We start from the raw sequence: 20,287 nt of genomic DNA, 5'->3' as shown, positions 1-20,287 counted from the left end.
ATAATGCCGCATGAGAGTAACATTTTCTGTATGCATGTGTCTCTGAATTGTGACTATGACCTGGATTAGCTACTGATCAAACATTGTTTGCTACAGTGACAAATCAAGGTGATGCTAAAATGTCATTGTTCTGAACCTCTGTCTCGCTCTACTCTGTTCAAACACAAAGCATAAAGATGAATAGAGTGCCTCCTAAAACGATAGCCATGTTTTATTTGCTTCTGTTCTCCCTCTCATTACAGTCTTTGGTTTTCATTTTAAGTTTAACAGAAACAGAGTCGGGAGGAAGTGAGGCAGATGTTGAGTAACCCATTAAAACGGCTCTGCTGTTGTTGTGGTCTCTAGCATGGAAAACAACAGTGTGTATGCGCAAATTGGGCCTCTGTGTCATTATTTTTAATAATCGCCTTATCTTCAGTCTACAAATGGCGTTTAAAAAAAAAACTTCATTCTGGAAAGCATTATTACAAATCCCAGTGCTCCTCATGAAAAAAACTCTTTGTGTGGACGAGAAATGGAAAGAGAGCAGAAAAGCAGAAGGTCTCCGTTTTGTGAAACATGTTCGTGAAGACGAGGCCTCAACCTGGAGTAGGTATCTTGAAATGAAGATCACCTGGCTGCATGATGTAAGCATCGGCAGAATGAAGAAAGATAGATGCACTGAGTGTTGCGAAGCTCAGCTAAGCTAGATTTTTTTTTTAACAACCTTGGCCTAGCATAACGTTATGTAAGCTGGCATAAAGCAAATGTGGTCAATTTTAACGATAACACAAAAAGACAGCTACGGTGGTGTTAACATAAGTCGGTGAGATCCTCAGGAGATCCTTGCCGGCTCAAGGAAATCACAGTCTGACAGAGTGAACGCGACCTGCTCCAAAGAAACCAAGAGCTGAACCACTGTACATGAACGAGCTGCGTAGTGAAACCACAATGTTCCTATCTTGCTGTGTCACTCAGGCTGACAGAGCAGCTCAGAAGCAGGCAAAAGAAACAACCTGAAGCCCACAGTGGGCAATTAGAGCTGCATGATCAAATGTGTCAAAAGCTGCAGGGGGTCCCAAGATTAAACAGAGGTCATCCGGACTGGCTTGAAAGGAGCTTTTGACTCTATTACACATTCTTTGGTGCTATATTGTGCAGCAGCAGAACTGTCATCATCATTTAAAGATAAAAAAAAAAAATCAGCAAAAAAAGGGGAAAGGTTTCTCTTTTTTGAGGTACTTTGTGTCAAACGTCAAGTCCGCTTTAATCCAACTTTTAGTTGTTTGGTCTAGAAAGTCCATCTCAAAGAATTGAACTCTGGTCCGTCTCTGCTCGGTTCAACAGAAGCAAATTATAACGCGTGGCATTCTGGGTAAACGCAGCCTAAACAAACATGTGAGTCTAACGATAGCGCGGGGAAACGGCTTGTGGTTTTCTACCAAAGAGAAGCGAAATCCTACAACCACTAAAATCTAATGCCACTCCATTTTTGTTTACATTTTGTGAAGAACTAAGTTTTGCTCAGTGTCTTCAGAGGCTTTTCAAATGGTTCGGATTGTTTGACAGAATGCAGTGTGAAGACAAACAGCACCAGCTGACAATGTAACAAATATTGCAACTTTGGTCCCCTATTGAATACAATCTACTGGACTACAAGATGTAAAAACACCCTTAAACTTCACTGCATTAGCATGTTTTAAAATATGCTTTTTCATACATAGTTTATATTTTGACCAATGAGCTCGGACATTGATTACTGGATAAAGAAAACTAAAGTAAAGCCAAGTAAATTACCATTGTTTTTTTTCAGCTGCTGTTTCAATCCAAACTACTTTGGCTTATGGAGAACTTTCTTTAATTTGTCCATTTAGAGTTGAAACTAGAGATGGAAGATGAAAAGAAGAAGGAAACGCTCACCATGTCTGTGTCCGACACCGGCCCAAAACTGGTCACGTAGATGTTTGTCCTCACTTCTGTCACGCTCTCTGAGAACAGAGACAAAAACAACAGCACATCGCTATTCAAGTTCAGGTTTTGAAAATAAAGATTCCTCGCACCATAAATGAATCATGTCCAGCTCTGGTTATATTTGCCTAAAGCTGGCAAAAATAGTTATTTGAATTTTCATTTGAAGGAATGTATTTTTTTTTCTTTAGTTTAGTGCTGAAAAGGAGTTTGCTGCTAAAACACCGGAGCAATATTTAAGTCAGCGATAGGACTATGGACAGCCTAATAATGTACTCTAACAAAAGCAAAGAGTTTACCATAAATGAAAAGTTGGTCATATTATAATCTTCACAAATCATTGTAATGCCTCAGATAGTCGGCAGAAGCAAACTTTCAAATCATTTCTTTAGTAGGATTAACTTATAATTTATCTAAAGTAATAAGGACCTCAAAACCTTCCAATAAATGAAACCAACAAAAGGGTTTATCAAATAGCTTCTAGTTCAAGATGAAAAAAAAAAAATCACAAGCTTTTGCATATCTGCTGGTGAAGTTACAGACAAAAGTCTGTGAGAAAAGAAAAATCTCCTTCATCTCTCCAAGACAACTGGACCCACTATGTTTACTTCCTGGTTACTCAGTGCGATTGATGAGCGTTTGTGTCTGACTGTATCCTGGTTGATCCTCAGCCTTAGACGCGACTTTTGCACTTTTCTTCTTTTGGTACTGGAAACAAGAGTGTTCAGATCCAGAGATCTCTGTAAATATATTCAGTACTTAAAAACATTGCACTATTTTAAGCAATAATCCGGGGCCTTAACAGACTTTGACTTATGTATGTAATATTGGCTCACATGGTGCAGAAAGGCAAAGGAAAGCTGTGCAAAGCCTACTGAGTTATCGGCGTAAGTATGCTCTGTGAATACTTTGGGTATTTCTCTGCAGCTTAATCCATGGATTCAAAGTGTCTTTGTTCCTAATCTTGTCCGATCCATATCTTTCTTGTTAAGCTACACAATGCAAGTTTCGGAACATAATGTTGGCTTAATAGTATTGCAGATTTGCTCGTATGCATCCTCCAGTGGTGCTAAACAGCATTGGTTATAACAAAAATACTTGACAAAAAATGTTTAAAAAATAAAAAAAAATAATAAATAAATAATAATAATAAAATATATATACCCTGACCTCAATTCATATGCAAGATGTTGCTTTGAGCAACTTCTTAGGCTGCTGCTGAGTAAAACGACCATTTGTTTGACTGAAGCTCATCCACCAAAGCATAAAAAAAACAAAGAAAAAAAAACAACCCGCTCTGGGCTACTCTGGAGCCTTTGGAAAGACGTCTTTGGAAAGAAGACATCCCTTTTGACCCAAATTAATTTGAGCTAGCTTGCCCCAAAAACATTTAGCAGTACCTAAGGGACTGGTGATTCAGGAAGCGAATGCAGCTGCTCGGCATCCAGCATATGTCAGAGTGTACGCTTTGTTCCAAGCACTTTGCACATCTTTTCACTCATGTTATCCACATTAGAATTTGATTGGAGGACTTTTTCTCTGTCTTGCAGTCACTTTTTAAGTTGTTTTTTAAGCCATAATAGAGCTATTGCACGTTGTGTTAAAACAGTATCCTGCAAAAGTATTCACACCCACACAACGTTTTTCACTTAATTTATCGGGTTACGGTTAAAGACTGCACAGCGGCACATTTGATAGCGCAGTTGCCTTTCTGCATGGAGTTTCCATTTATTCGTTGTAAAAGAATTTCAAAGACAAATATTTCATTGCATCCACTACCCAGTTACATTTTACTTTGCGTGTTACTTTATTGCAGCAACAAAAAGCCTCCAACGCCAGCATAATCCACTGAGTACTACAAACATGAAAACGTTCTGGGTGCTTCTGCAAAGTACAGTGAATTTATGTGATGATGTGTAATTTATGTGGTCTGATGAAACAAAAATGTAACATGGACATCAAAATGCATCAGCACACGACTAATAGGACACCGTAACCCACTGTGAAGTAGGGTGGTGGCACTGTCATGCTGCGGTCACTTTTGTATAGATGGCACTAACGTATTTGCTAAAATGGATAAAATCTTTAGCAAATTTAAACACAATTCGCTTTGCCTCAAAATTTTCACATCTCTGTCATTTTAAAAAAAGAAAAAAGATGAAATTTAAATTATTTTTCATTTTAATCAGCCTGACTCCAAATCTATGCAGATTCATCACCAAAAGAAAAATTCAGCTCAGAATTAAATCTGACTGAATATTTGTGGAGAACAGATGCTCTCACAAATTTCTCTCGTTTAACAAATGATTGAATTAAACAAGAGGTTCTCACAAATAATCAGTCCAAAGGTGCGAACTCTTACGCAGTCAGGCTTCTGCTGCTGCTTCTTCTTTCCCTCTGACGGATTTGTCCATTTTTAGACGTCACGTCAAAGGTCGAAAAGGTTTCGAAGTGATTCGTCAAGGCGTTACATTTTAAAACACAGGAACATTTTAACAGGGCGGCAAGCGCTGTATAAATGACCCAGTAGTGAGGGACGTTTTCTGAACATTTAATAATTCCTCTAAATGCAGCAGTAAGTAGGACATGCGATAACAATCACAGCAGTCAAAAAGTCGCCCTCTTCAGTGTGGGCTGAATCAGCTCCTCTGGGGCAATCATGCCAAGCAGACTCTTGGGCCACTGGCGAGACAAATTGCTGTTCCCAGTGGAGCAGCAACAACCAGAGATAGATGAGCCCTTTCTCCAGAAGTGAATGGATCCTCAGCTCTAGCTGTGTCCCAGATCTGAGCGACCACCCACAGGTAAGTCTCTAATCCTTTAGCAAAGGGCCCCACTGTGAGAAAGGACCCACTGCCACATTAATCATTTCTGCAACACAAATGGCTCTTCCAAATATGTGATTATCGCAACACAAAGTCAGCAGTTTGCATGGCAGGTTTAGGCATTAGCAGAACAAGTCGCCCTCTTTCTGTTCATGCCGGAGCCGGGCAGCTGAACAACAGATGCAGACGCTCCTGAAAACAAAATGAGATTGCGTTTTCTAGTTTTATGTTTTTTTTTTGTTGTTGTTTTTTTTTAAGAACCTACGACAGACATAAACTCTGGACAGCAACGGAAGTAATCTGTAGCTATTCTTTCTTTCGTTTCAGAGAAAAGCTGATTTAAATTATGTGTGGACATCCTCACAGAGAAATACCAGATGTATTTATATAAGCAATGGTTTATACTGGAGAAAAAGATTCATTTATGCAATTATTGTTGAAGATCTGTTTTAGTGTTCTTCATTTGAAACTATGTGTGTGTATGTTTTTAAATGTCAACTTTCCTTAAAAAAAATAAGCAGGAATAAAAGTAAGAGTAAATATTCAATCAGACGTGGTAAGAATATGTAAAAATTTGAAGTCTTTAATATAAGTACAATTACTTAGTGGGAAAAAGAAATCAGTGAGATTATAATTGGTGACCTTAACATTTACTGTGAAATCATTTTAATTCCAGGAAATCCAACGAATACATATATTAAACAAAATGTTGAATTTCCACCCATGGGTGCCAACAAATGCGGCAGACACTTATTGACTCTAGAAAGAAGAATAAAATGACTTTAATAGGCAGGAAAAACAACATTGGCCTTAATATTTGTAGATTTGTTCCCTTAACTCTGCTTATTTCCAGAAAACACATCAGGTGAGAACAGATCATTCACATAATTCTAGCGAGAAACGGTAATGACCTGCATGTTCACAGAGACCAGGTTATCCAGCCTGGTGACTGGATAACAGGCAGGCTTTGGGCTTGAGCGACAAGCAATAGAGCAGAAATAGACATTCCAGCTGGCTGGTCGAGAAATGATGAAGCCCGCTTGATGAGCATGTGGGCTCACTGTTATGCAGTGTGTTGTCCCTGGAGGGATGAATATTTGGATCAAATGGCCTCAATTAGTGGGACTTTCACTGACATATATGCTTATTTGCCATTTGGGTGCGACTGAAGAAAGACTTTCACCCAGAGGAAAATAAATTTCCATAGCGGAGCCGCACAGAGTGACCTGACTTCATCATTGTCTCTCCCAGCTAAAGCGCCCCGGATAGAGGGAGACGCTTCGGATTGATGGGAAACAAAAAAAACAAAACAAAAAACCCCCCAAAATTACAAAAAGACTAATCTGTAAGGTACAGCCAAAAATTAAATGGACCTTTATGGAAGACAGAAGTTAAATGTTTCAGCGTACATTCAAAAGGCTGCATTTGGCAGTATCATGCTGTGGTGGAGGTCCTTCTTTAGCAGGGTCAGAGAAGCTTGGTGAGAACAAAATATAGGATGAAACTGAAAAAATAAGAATCCAGACTTAGTAAGACGACCGTGCAACCAGAGCTCAAAGGGAATGGGTTTAGAGCAAAGCATATTTTATGTTTTAGAACGGTCTAGTTAAAGTCCAGAGCAGAATTCATTTGAGAATGTGTACAAATGCATGCCACACCATGGTCGACCCTCGGCTTAGGCAGTATAAACAAATGTTAAAGGTGTCCTAAAAACGGGGATAAAACTTTAAAACAAAAAACTAATCGATAATAACATGATTTCCTAATACGAAGTATACTGCACCAATCCAAAAAAAATATTCTATACTCCATCTAAAATGAATCAAACTTTGCTTAGCTCTGAAACTCCACATTTTCTCCACACGGTAAACACACAGACAGCGTCCTCCATGGTCAAGGCGACACATTTTGTTTGCATTAGGCTGCAGTTGTGCCAAAACATTTACAACGTGAAAAAATAAATTAGTAAAAAAAAACTTTGCCTTCGAACAACAAAACTTACAAAGATTAGACAACAAAATGCAGCATTCAGTGCACCAACGCTGCTTGTCGTTGTAGTTTATCACATCGCTTTCATGCCAGTGCCACTTGTTGTCTTCCTAGGCTGAGCCACATTTTCCTACTTCCAAAAAAATTGGATCCAGAATCAGAAATGCTTTGATGCAAGTTCTGTTGATGTCATTGCATTTTTGTAAACAGTGGCAATATTGTGAACATTACCTAATGCTGTAAAAACCTACCAGAGGATGAGAATTAGAATCACGCAAAATTCTGCAAAGGATGCCAAAGTGGCTCGGGCCAGCCCTGTTTCGTCCTTTCTGATTTGTACTAATAAAGAATTATTTAGTATTATTTGATTACAATATTATATTAGTATTTTAGATCACATGCTGTCTGAATTTTTACTATGCTATTTCGATTTGCTTAATTTACCAGTTGTGATTAATAAAGAGCAGTGAGCCTAAACATATAGCTGTAACGCTCACCATGTGAAATCCATGAGTGCTAAACTGGATTTCGGAGCGGCATCACTCTTTTAAACATGGCCCCATATTCGTGAAAAATTACAAAACGGGTGGTGACGAATTTTGGGGGGATTTGTGTAAAATATCACACTATAGAGCAACAAACCAGCACAAATAAACACACGTTTCCAGTGATATAAAAATAGATGCGTCATAGAAAATATTGTTTTGCTGTAACACAGACAGACGGTGTGGTGAAAATTAAAAGTCCTGTTTGGACTCTGCATGTGCCTTCATACAGCATGGGAGATCACGCTGCAGCCGCCTGAGGCTTTAAAGTACCTTCAAACCTATATAACCTTCACAAGCTTTGCCAAACTCGACTGCGGTATCTGCTGACTGCGTCTGAGCGAGAGCAACACGCCAACCTCAACTTACTTCCTCATGTTTTAAGGACATCTGCGTTCACATGTAACTGACCTTGAGAGTCCAATCGCTCCCTCCACCCCCGTTGCTACTGCAGCTGATTTTTTATTTTTTATTAAAATGAATGGAATTAAATCAGAAATGATCTAAATCATCTAAATCACAGGTGTCCAAAGTGATTTGGACACCTGCAAATGTCCCGGGGGCCATTTGCCGACCCCGGACTGATTTTTGTGCGTCCCCTGATTTTGCAAATTTAGCCCTGGTGGTTGATGCTGATGGAACGTTTTTAATTTTTAATTGGGACAAATAATTATTATAGAAATTTGAAATGCAAAGTAACCACATAGTTTTGCATTCTTTTGCAAGAATGAAGTGACTTCTTATTTATTTATTTATTTTGCCATTTTCTCTCAATAAACACTTGAAAAATATTTCTTTTACGAGGACAAACCCACAAAACTCTTTGTGTTTGCTCTCCAGTAGTAGACTACTTTATTTGTTTAGTAAAACTATTTAGGGTTGAAATTATTAATCACATTAATTCTTATTAATCAATTACTCAAGTAATTGATTAATTAGTAGTCGATTAATCATTAACTTGAGCATAGATTCTCCAAAAAAGGCCATTTCCTGAAGGAACACACAAAAACTCAAATACTATTAAACCAAAAATGCACAAAATATATACAAACTTTGCATTTAATTTCTTATTTTTAAAAGGAATTAAATTTTTTGCTTCTATGTATCAGATAATGTTTTTCTAATATTTTATGAAAAGGCCAAAGAGGTTAATTTAAAAATCGGAAGAATGTGCCAGGTTTGTTTTTAACCGATTAATTGATCGGTTAAAAACAATAAACAATAGATTAATTGATTAGCAAAATAATTGTTGGTTGTAGCCTTAAACTACTACATTGTGGAGTAGATAAAAACAGTATGACGGTTTTTTTGAATACATTTTGTGCTAAAGAAATATTCCTTTCTTTTTGCCCCACGAGTCCATTTGACTTGACATTTTTAGTCCAAGTGCCAAAAAATTTAGACCCAGCGAAGAACAGCAACTTTAAAGCATCTCACGGTGCTAATATTCTTTTAGGAGAGCAATAAATGAAGAGTAACATCTCAGACACCACAAACTAAACGTACATGAATATGCATCACCTCTTATAATGCCTGACAATCGTGTTTGTGAGCCACGTTATCTTCATGCTTGTTTCTCAGTCTGAAGCCGTCAACATCATGGCTGAAAGCGCTTGTCTGTGTGTGTGATTTATCTAACAAATATCACCGGTTACCTCCGAGCCCGGGACGTAGTCTGTTGTCGTACCCATCCAACAGCCTGTCGAGGATCCGGGTGAAAATGGTAATGTTGTCTTTGCTGTCATCAGGCAGCGGCTCTCTGTGTCCAACGACTGCCCTGCTTGGGAGACAGAAAAGACAGAGGTGGAGTCGCAAAAGTGAAGCAATAAAAGACGCAACAATTACCAACGAGGGCAGATATCTGGAGCGTTAGTCTTTAGTTTTGACGGGAAGCCTCCCGCTTGCCTCGCTTTCTGTTTTCGAGGCCGTGCAGATTAAATAACCGTTACACAAACAAACGGCATCTATTTATTCACATGTTCTGGGTAGAGATCGGTCAGTTTGTTAAGGATGTTTTTGTACGTCACTGAGATTATCTTGGATCAACAACGACTTTCCCCACCAGCGATAATCAGTATTTGATTATCGGTGCCATTTTGTTTTTGTAACGTTTTCACATGGCTGGCGTTATTGTCAAAACGCAGAACTCGTGGTGAGGAAATGCTTCATAAAAAAAAGAAAAGAAAATCAAGAGTTTTTTCATTAGAATATGTTTCATCCAGTTGTAGCTCTAATCGTGTATTTAGTGTTATTTTCCAAGAAGAAGGTGAAGCGGTTTTTAATTTATTATTATTATTATTTTTAACTTTAACCATCTCATTGGTTCCCTGTCTAAGCTGAAGAAAAGCATCTCCACTACATCCACTTTCATACCTCTGGTTTTGGTCGTTCTGGACCTGATGTTTTCTAGGGTGAAATGTGGATGTCTTCCAGGTGACGTTTCACACCAGACCTGCTTCCAATCCCCACCTGTCAGGCTCAGGGTTATTTATTTTAGGAGCGCCTCCGGTCCGACAAAGCAAATTCAAATGATTCATGTCATAGGGTCAGAACCAGAACCAGAGTACACTGAAATGGGGTGTATTACAACTTTTTCTGAAAATAATGCGCGCTTAAAATAAGTAATTTCCTGTAAGATTTAACAATAAACTGATACACGATGCTTCAAGTACACAGGTGTGAAATTGTTTCTTCGTAGGTACCAAACGGATTTAGGATACAATGAAATGAAAAGGTATGTCCATGGCATTTCGCAGTGCTGGTGTGGCGTTCGATGTGATTTCCAGTGTACCTGTACTGCACATCTTGGCAAAAGAAAAATATTAAAAAAATAAAAAATTAAATTTTAGTCTCAACCTGTGAAAACCTTCAGTAGCAATTCTTCCTGCCACTCTTCTATCACAGCTAGAAGAGTGATGGTCTGTGCACGACGGTTCTATCGACACCCCGGACTTCTTACGGATTTTATTTCATTTTTTTTTTTTTTCAAATCACGGCTTTCCTTCCTGCCACTCTTCCACAACAAAGTCCAGGTCTGAGCAGTGCTTTTATTAGCGAACCCATCACATGCCATAAACCACTCTTAATAATTTATATCGCACCAAATCTCCAGCAGAACAATAATGAGTCAAAATGAAAAGGCGAGTATAATGCAGGTGGAACACTGATGACTTAATGAGTACCATCTTTAATTAAACCAAAATGCCCCAAGGAGCTGACCTATAATATCCCGGTAATCCTCGTGGAGAGCAGCGCGATGCGCCGCCGCTCTCTCCCAGATCCGGCCTTACATCATCTCCTATCGAAGGAGCTTTAAAGGAGTTTAGGAATTGAAGAGCAGCCTATGTACGTTTCCTCAATTCTGCAAAAGTGAACCGCCACTCACAACAAATCTGTCCTTTCCTGTTACGAAGGCTTTCTGTAACTTAACAAGCCCAATAATAACAGTGAGAATCCACCCAAGCCGTAGCCATGCACACACACTGGCTGCTGATCCTATTACTTACAGGCAGCGTCCATTGTAATCAGCTCAGTGTGTTCGAAATGACAACAGAGTGCCCGCGGCGTCTGGGCAAGGACTTCAGCTGAAAAACAGTCTTTTTATTGATTTCTAAAAGATGTTGACAGACGCAGTGCAAAAAAAAAAAGAAAAAAAAAAAGGAAAAACATGTACCAAAATCAAATTTTAAGTTTTTAACTTGTCCCCAAGTCCCCAAACAGAAGACACCCTCACACAAAACTAAACCGAGGAAAAATAAATGACTTGGACAAAGTAGAAATAAGATACAACAAATAAAAATGCATGAAAACAAAAAAGTGCTGGGTTGCGTTAATCGCACATTAATGACTGATGTTTTCAGACTTTCCTATAAAGTTGTAACCGGTTCTTATCTGTACAAGTAACACAATCTACTATGTGTTTGAAAATTGAGTATTAGGGGTGGTGGAGGCAAACAAGCTGTCCAGATGTAAGTTGTACCAATCTCTGCTATCAACTGATTTGGGGAACCAGCTGATTGCAAGTCCCTTGAGCTTGTGGCATGTTCCCAAACCAAGGAAACACACCATACATCACCATTCATGCTTAGGTATGTTCCCAAGGAATGGGAACATCCCTTGTTTGGTGCTGATGGACAACTAATCCAATACAAAACTCAGGTAGAAACCAACCTGAATGAAAGCCAGTTCATCTCTGTAAAAAACAAAAAAAAAACATGGTTCATAATTTTCTTTTGGTCAAGTTGAATCAGCAACTCCAACACTTTTTAATGTGTTCATTAAAAGTGTTTTAACGAACTCATTAAAACACTTTTAACGAACAAATTACTGTCCCCAGTGTGTTCATTAAACACATTGGGGACTTTGTGTTAGTTAGTATCCCCACCCAGATGGGTGGAGATACTGGGTTCACTATCTCCACCCAGGTGGCATGCACCTTTAGAAGAATCAAGTGCACCCATACCTTTCACTGCTCAAGCTCAGCAGCCACATTTACAAGCTAACCTGGTTCACCTGTGCTCACACCATGACCTCTCCTCAGACAGAGAACCTCAACTGAAAGCTTCCTCAAAGACACCACTGGTAGGAAATGGACAATTTTCACACTTTACATGATTCAGATTGAATTCGGAAGACTAAAATAGATTTACTGTTTGATGCAATTTTTTTCCCCCATGTGTTTGAAAACAGATTAGCTGCACTGTTTGGAACATAGTTTGCTCATTTATTAATTTAACTTAAAGGTAAATTATAAAATCCTTACTTGTGAAACTAGTTGATTAGCTAAAGGTAAAATGAACTTATCTGTAATTAATATTTCTCCTGTTTGTAGGTTTTCAACCTACTCATATGAACGATACATGTTGCCTGTTCATATGCTGCTGCTGCTAAGATTAATCTGAAAAGGAAAAGATGTCACTAAGATGAGCTGTTCCTTCATCTCTTTGAAGTAAGCAAGCCTTTTTCAACTTGAGGTGGTTTAAGAGGGTAAAAACCTTGACACTTTTGAATATCATTTTCAAAATTGTTCCATTTTCTGGCTTTGTTTCGAGCTAACAAACTCTTCCTCACTCAGTAACAACTCTCACGCTGAAGGGTGTTGTGCTCAAGGGGGCAAAATGGTGCGTCTTAAGAGTAACATGCTTCATTTTAAATAAGCAATGAAGAAAAACAAGTTGTTACCATTACAAATGTCTGAATAAAAACCATGATCTCTGGCATATTTTGCATCAGTTTGACGTAGTGAAGAAAGCAGCAGAGCTGCGATGGAGGCTGCTGGGAGAAAAGCAGCAGGGTGCACAGACTGCACACCTGCACTAGGTATGCAGACAAAGCTGACAATTATTTTTGATTGACTTCTTGAAACATGTTTTGTTCAGACGCAGAGCCAAGACGCACCAGTTTTCAAGCTGGAGTTCTGACAAAGAAGCCCAGAGTGCCATTGGTTTGGTATCGAGCTCTTCAGAGCAACGCAGACAGTCGGATGCTGCTGAATCAGGCAGGACTTCACTCTTTCTAGCAGTAATCAGCCAGATATCAGCGACGCCACTTAAAATAAGCCTTTTAACACCACTTTTATCTCTTTGACCAACGCATTCTACGAAAGCGGCTCAAAAAAAAGGCTTCAGAAATGTCAAGTTAATATCCCACTCGCCATGAATCATGTGTCAAACCAAAACCTCTCTGACCTCCCAGTCAGTCCCTGCGCAAATTCAAAAATTAATGAGAAACCTTCAGTCCCTGCGAAACCTTTTCAGCTATGCCTGCTCTTCACTAGAATATGCATTTCGGAAAAACAAAACACTCATGTATTGAGTAGCATCTGCGTGTTTTCACTGGAGTGATATATACACACACACACACACACACGATATTTTCCAGTAGGAACCAGATGTTAAAATTCACAGATGAGCACAGAAAAAAAATAAATAAAAATGGGACACTCTCTGAATTGGTCTTCATTTCTGTTCTAACACAGGGAGTTTATGCTTCTTCCAGCTGCTAGTTTTACTTTTCTTGGTTCTATTCGAGACGCATCAATTTATTCTGTCTGCGGCTGACATTTTGAAATGTCTGAAAACTGCCAACGAGTACTGGAGAAGATTCAGGCACCCACGTGACCACCGCGGCTCGAGAAAGACGTACACACGTTTCCTCCGAGGTGATTTGTCTCATTTAATTGTGACGACAGGTCTTAGATCTTATTAAACGTTTTTACGGATTACGTATTTTGCACATGAATGGTCTTCATTGTTAATAAGTGCTAGGCTCTCTAACTGCACATTCTGCTCTCACAGAAGCTATATTGTCAAAGCTAAGAAGTGAATAGTGGGGGATTTGATCATTAGTGATACGCTTGACTGTGGCTGTTAACGCCCGAGGAAGAAAAGATGGTGAAATCCGCCTGTTTACTTTTAGCAATTCAACACCGTTTGATGTGGAGCAAAAATGGTGGAAGCCCACAATATGGTGATTAAAATACAAATCACTGCAAATTTAATAGACAAACATGTGGAGAGTTAAAACAATGTTAATGAATTGTTAATAAATCCATTTTTTTTTATTGCAGTAGCTTTATTTCACACAGAAAAAGTGAGAAAAAAAATCCCTGCTGCAGAAATAATTACTTTCCAGATTATGCGTCTTGTGTTTGCTTCTCTTCAGTTCACACCAAGAGTTATCTGCAGGATCAATGGTCTGGATCTGGGATTTTCACGCTCCACAGCGTGAGAAAGGGGGAGAGAAAAAGGAAAACAAAGTAACTGTGGACGTTTGGTCGACTTCACCGACCAGTTCTTTCATCCAGCCCCTGGTGGCGCCGTTTAAAAGTTAGCTGGAGTGGAGGTGGTTCTTTCATCCCAAAATTAGCTGAAAACTTAATACGGAGTTACAAAATTCAGCAGTGAGTTGCTTGACATTCATATTGTTTTCATGCTTTTGACAAGGGTTGCTAATTTTACCTGTATAAACCTAATTTTAGCCTGAGGTTTATACAGGTTCTGTTTTTACATCTTTTTGTCTGTTTTACCACTTCTGCATGTGGAATGGAACTCCATTGTGAAGTTTGGTCATTTTTTGATAAGTTTGTGTATAAAACTATGTAAGGTACTAAAATGGGACTACAGATTATTTGTTCTAAGGCTCCTTAGCAATTCAGATAAACTGGCCATGACCCAATTATTTACTTTTATGGTGGTTTTGACATCTTTTGAAATGCTTGGGGGCATTATTTCGGTCATTGGTATAAGTTTTTTTTATGCGACGTTCATTTATTAAACTATTTCTTGAATATATTTTTCTCAATTTAGAGTTTATTGATTTGTCTTTTCATTCCCAAGTAGTTAATAATACAAATCTAAAGCAGGTTTACTCCACAACATCAGTGAAACATCAAACTTAGGGACACGGAAACGTTTAATCAAGTCGATTTGTTCCATAAACGTGGAGTAGCTCTACCAAATATTGAAGTTATGGAAGAAGATTGATTTTTCATTCTTTTCCACCATTTTTGTGTAAATTTAGCCTTGGGTTTGTACTGCTATAAAACAAAAAAGGCCCAATTATCATACATTTTCAGAAGATTTTAATTTAATATCAAAGGGTTTATGACTCAGTCTAGTGTCTTACATCATCATCAAGTTCAAAAAGTCTACATTAAAAACACCCAAAACCTTTCAGTTAGATTAATTTCAAGGAGATTGCTAAAGATACCAATAACTGTGCCACGTCAGCCAATGTTGCAAATTAACTCTTGGCACAAAATTGCCAGTTGCCATAGGCTGCAAACAAGGTTGTAGAGATTTTCCCACACTTACAAGAAAAACAAAACAAAAAAACGCTCGAATGAGACATTTGGCAGCAGTGAAACTGTCAATCCAATCCTCAGCTTAGTAAAACATTGATTAATATTCTGAATAATTTATTTGCTATTTTGAGATAGCTGTCATCGCTCAGCTGTTGATTCATGAAGCTGGAAAGTAAAATAGAAAAAAAGAGACAAATATAGATGCAGGTAGTTTAGTTGGGGCGGAATAATACAAGCCTGCAGCCACCCTCAGCTCTAAGTAGTTTGCGCTGGCAGCAGCAGCAGCAGCTGTTAAGAGAAAAGCAAACAAATAGTCGACTTCTTTGGCATTTGTGACACAAAAATGACCACTTCCAACAACAGCATGGCCTTAATGAAGCAGGAAATAGTCAATGTTAACCCGATGATCTCTCAATCATCTCTCTTTGATTGAGAGATGATGAAAAACAGATCTGAGTAAAACCTGCAACACACACTCGTTCCCATTCCCTAACACACTGGCGTTGCGCTGGGTTTCAGCTGCATCTTGAAGGCAAATCGCTTTTAGCTCAGCTTCATCTGTTTGCTAGCAGTCTAATATATATTCAAACATTTAGCCCCCCTTAATGTAACAGTTAGGCTTTAATTTTGCATTCAAATGTGCAGGTTTGTTATGCTCAGAAGGCAGCAGAAATTAGGCACAATAAACACCTTCACAATCCCCTGATGGTTTAATTAGACAGGTTATATATTAAGTCAGGGATAAATGTCCCAGGACACAATTATGCAACCTAATAAAGTAAGCTCAAACTTTGCATGAAATTTCTCCCCTCTGATGAAGACGCTGTGTGAAATGTGATATTACCTTGTGAAAATGAAGTTGCCTAATTAGCTGTATTCTCTCAACATCACAGCTTTAATTAATTATTCCTTGCTTGTTTTACTGAAAGGATCCTGTGCAAGTTTATTCTTTTTTTAATTTTTTTTTTTAGATTTTCGGATCAATATTTAACAGATGGTGTCAAAGGCCCTTTGATCCCGACTTCAACAAACAACTGCTCCCTGTGCCTTTATGCCGCTGGATGGATTTGGTGATGTCGATTGATGCTGTGGCATGCATTGCGAACAGGAAACGCTAAACCTGTGGCAACAAATGTGTGCGTGTGCGTGCGTGTGTGTGTGTGGTCTGAGGACCCCAGCGGGCCGAGTTAGCGGACCGGGCTTGCTCTGAGTGAGTGGTCTGGCACCGATCCAGGGTTAGTGCGCTGAACCGATCTGACAGGTGAAGGATTGCAGGCTTGGGAGGTTGTAGGTAGCGGAGGTCCGTCAGGGCACGCAGGTGCCAACAAGGAGGTGCGGACTGAGCCGGAGGAAAAGTGAGCAGTAATGAAAGCTGCTTTGGTGGCAGTGGGAGGCGAGCGTGCTTTTTATGAGCTGACAGCGTGACGGCAAGTGGAACTGAGCGAAGAGGGGTAATTATGCAGACGAAAGTTCAAATGCAAATCACTGTTTCATTCAGTAACTGATCTGTCTTGTTACATAAGGGAAGTTATGTCATCCGACAACCTGCGTGTTGAATATCTAATGCCGTTAAGGGCAATCTGATTTCACCGCCATATTTTATTTCCAGTTTTTCGCCTGGAGGTAAAGATGATCTAGTGAGATCTTATAGAGAAAAATTGCTGCCAATATGGTGAATAAAGCTATAATCAACCTGTGGGTGCCATGAAACACCAATATGTTCTTCAAATGGGAAGCATTTCCTTGGAAAACAGGTTCTCTAAGCAGTTGGGAATATTTAAGTGCTACAGAATGGGCTCTGGAAGCAGGAAGCCCATTCTGTAGGGCTACAGTGTTCAAAGCTAAAGTATTCCAACCCCGTGAGGTTACAACCACAGGCTTCCATGATTTTATGTGAGAAATCAACACAATTTAGTTAAAGATGATGATTTTTGACAAAAATCTGAAAGTGTGGCAGGTATTTGTATTTACTGCTCTCTGAGTGAACTTTTTTTTTTTTTAACCGGTGAAATACTTTTCAGGCTGCATCTTGGCATATCTGGATACTTCATTTGTTGTTTATGCTAATTGACTTAAGCTCAGTCAGATTGGATGAAGACTTCATGTGAACAATTTCAGGTCTTTCCACAAATATTCAATTGAATTTGGCTCTCGACTTTGACTAGGCCATTGTGTCATTTCATCATAGCCCTGACCTTTAGCGTTGTTTCTTTCAGGAACTTCCTGAATTCACCTTCATCTTTCTTTCCATGAACTCATACCAGTTTGTCTTCCACTGCTATAAAAACAAAGCATCCCAAGTGCATGATGCTGTCACTCTCATCCATCTCCGTGGTAACGGTGCGTTTAGTATAAAGTTCAGTGTTCCTTTTCCACCAGAACATATTTTTTATTTAAGCTAGAAAGTTGAACTTTTTCCCCTTCTGAGCTGAGTACCTTCTTTAATAAGTTAGATGTTTTTTTTCTGTATGGCTTGGTTCAACTGTTTCATTTTGAATATAAATGCACACCACACTTTTAAAATTTTTATTAAAAAAAAAAATAATAAAAATCTAACTCATGTCTGTTTATTTCCACTATTATTCACCGTGTTGTAAAGTCTCAAAATGTAGAAAGCTTCAACTGGTAGAAAGCACTGTGAGGACGGTACTGAAACACTGTCGTTCACAATGCCACATCGCCTCTTATACATTCATGAACACTGTCCAAAAAACAATAAATTGTAGTTCTTTTAATCGCCAACACTGAAATGTTAACTAAGAACCACAAGAGAAGATTCAAACTGAACAACTTTGGGGATTACTTTTTACCCAAACAACTCAAAATGGCTGCCTCAGGAACCAGCCTGGTCTCCTTTACCTCGTCTGAGGTGAAATTACAGCGAAAACATGAAATCGCACCACTGCTAACGACCCTGATCATGCAGTCAAATGCTCAAATGGAAGCGACACACCGCTCTGAGTGTTCACATTTAGATGCTTGTTGGTTTCTACTCCAAGTTACAGACAAACCGCTTTATTTACCCAAGTAAAAAAAAAAAAAAAACCCAAAAACTTTCCGTATTCCCAAAATCTAAATCCCACAAAGGAGAAGAAGCCAGAAAGCGTGGAATTTCTAATTAGCATTCTGTTGATTAGATGGTAAATTTGGAGCTTGTATTTATTCATGAGGTAACCTTTGCATCACAACTAATCTTCCTTATACCAGATCCTCCCACTCGTCGCTCGAAAATTCCTCCAACAATATATTGATAATGCTGTGCAGCGGGGCGTTTTTGCGGCAGATTGTTTCCTACCAGAGGATGCCTTGTATCGCTCACAGGCCTTACAATGTGACTGATTTTTCTTTGTGAGCCTCTTTGTTCTGTCTTCCACTTGTCTGTTTGTTGGCAGATAATGTGCACAGGAGTGAAGCCGGAGCGAGCGGGCGGAGGCGATGGGGAGACGGCGGGGGTTTGCTGTTAGCAGGAAATCTCCCAGAACGCGTTCCTCAGGCAAAAAATAAAATAAAATAAAATTCCCGTGTCTTTCTTCTGCTTTGATAGATGCGTTCAGCAGGACCTGCTCTGGATTGAGAATCTGTGGAAACATCGGCGGTGAGAGGATTGATGCAGGAGTTGGTTTCAGCAGAAATGGGTTTCGCATTTCCTCCCTAAGGATGAACTTTTACAACTCTTTGCGGTTTCCTCCTCTACGCTGGGCGCGACATGGATTGGCTTTGCTTTTATTCCCAATTGTTTGACAAATCAATGCTTTATTTTGTCTTTGTTAATTAAAAACACTAGCATTTAATTCACAAGGGACAGGTATTGATCTACTTTGTAGCAGGGCTGTGCAATATGCCTTGAAAATAAAATCTGATATGTTTCAAGCTAGATGCATCACTTTCTTTTCTTAAAAATAATTTTAAAAAAATCACAAAATATTTTACAAAAATGTTTGTAAAAAAAAAAAAAAAGTATTTTAATCATACAGAGAATTAGGGTCAGGCTATGAGAATTTCTGTTTGATTACGAGAATATAGTAAGAATATTGGCCTTAAAAAAAGATGCAATGTGACCAGAAAAAAGAAATTAAAATGACCAGAAAAAAGCTTTATCAGGAATTGATGTGAGCAACTCGCTTCATGTGGTTCTTTCCTCAAAATAGAAAATTGTTTACACAATCGTTTGAAATCCCCTCATTGGATGAAGCCACATAAAGTTGATCTGAATCCAAAGTTAAAATAAGTAGAAGCTGCAGAAAATGCTTGCTGACATAACTCTGAATTATGAAAACTATAGAAATGAATTGGTTAAATAAAAACCCAACTAATTTCCAAAAAATGTAATCTTAAAACACCAAAATTTGATTATTCCATAAAATTGATCACCCAGCCCTGTGCCAGGTTTTTATTTTTATTTTTATTTTTTACAGTTTTTGGTTTTAACCTGTGAAAATACTCAGTGAATAACAGTAAGCTTACACAGGCATTTTGTTGAAACCCTCACAAAAGGAACATTTCAAAATAAGAGCCCCACAGCATGCGAGGTTATGCAGATTAGTTGTCCTGAACTGCTGCATGACCTTTGGGTGATATCTTGACTCATTCTTACTCAGAGAGGCAAACCGGGCCGATGCACGTGTAACATTTTCACTGGAGCAGAGATTTCCATGGGATGATAAATATTTATCACTGCAGCTCTGTTAAAAAGTTAGGTTCTGCTTCCCTGCGGCAGGTCGATCTCACACCTAGCTGAGCCCCACAGCTCAGAACCTGGGTCTGGATGCCAGTGACCCAGATTCAGTTCAGTAAGGTTAACTTTTTTTTTTTTTCCAGGCACACATTTCTTTTTTTGATACAAAGTCTCTGACTGTATTGAATTAGATTGTAATTAGTTTGAGTTGAAATGCAGGGAATTGGAATGAATAGACTTGAATTGTAATTGTATAACTTCATGAAACTCTAAATGTGTAATTTGTTTAAAAAATAATAATTTGAGTGAACCGGATTGAAACTTACATGCATATCAGATTATTGTGTTTTGGATGCAACAGTTTACTGTTTTTCTGAAGACTTTGTTTGTAAATCCGTCTCTTTAAATGGTCTCACACTTTGTCAAATTACAGATTGAATCAGCAATTTTCAGGTGATATCACAGATTTCTAATTGGCTGGAATTTGACTGGTCCACTGTAA

General features: G+C 38.7%; 1 protein-coding gene and 1 long non-coding RNA gene across 11 annotated transcripts in view; one reads left to right on the top strand and one right to left on the bottom strand.

The window, feature by feature from the left end:
- Window positions 1–20,287, bottom strand: part of gabra3 (gamma-aminobutyric acid type A receptor subunit alpha3) — a 118,605-nt gene that overhangs the window by 43,233 nt on the left and 55,085 nt on the right. For 3 of the 5 annotated variants that reach the window (XM_044139668.1, XM_044139670.1, XM_044139672.1), the window contains exons 3-4: window positions 8,962–9,086; window positions 1,900–1,967 (exon numbers count right to left, since the gene is read on the bottom strand). In XM_044139668.1, the coding sequence (XP_043995603.1) occupies window positions 1,900–1,967; window positions 8,962–9,086 (193 nt within the window). The remainder of the gene's footprint in view (window positions 1–1,899; window positions 1,968–8,961; window positions 9,087–20,287) is intronic. The other 2 variants (XM_044139669.1, XM_044139671.1) reach the window with 1 other exon arrangement.
- On the top strand, window positions 11,664–18,980 carry LOC122844358. 6 transcript variants are annotated; one of them, XR_006372868.1, is made up of 6 exons: window positions 11,664–11,887; window positions 11,996–12,048; window positions 12,138–12,292; window positions 12,381–12,426; window positions 12,539–12,625; window positions 12,685–12,798. It is a non-coding gene; the product is annotated as an uncharacterized LOC122844358 (long non-coding RNA). The 6 variants fall into 6 exon arrangements; XR_006372867.1 differs by lacking the exon at window positions 12,685–12,798 and adding an exon at window positions 18,655–18,980 and having other exon boundaries at window positions 11,666–11,887; XR_006372869.1 differs by lacking the exon at window positions 12,685–12,798 and adding an exon at window positions 18,655–18,980 and having other exon boundaries at window positions 11,667–11,887; window positions 12,138–12,254.

The sequence above is a fragment of the Gambusia affinis genome, linkage group LG15 (assembly GCF_019740435.1).
Source record: "Gambusia affinis linkage group LG15, SWU_Gaff_1.0, whole genome shotgun sequence".
Lineage (NCBI taxonomy): Eukaryota > Metazoa > Chordata > Actinopteri > Cyprinodontiformes > Poeciliidae > Gambusia > Gambusia affinis.
This window is presented reverse-complemented; position numbering and strand designations above follow the sequence as displayed.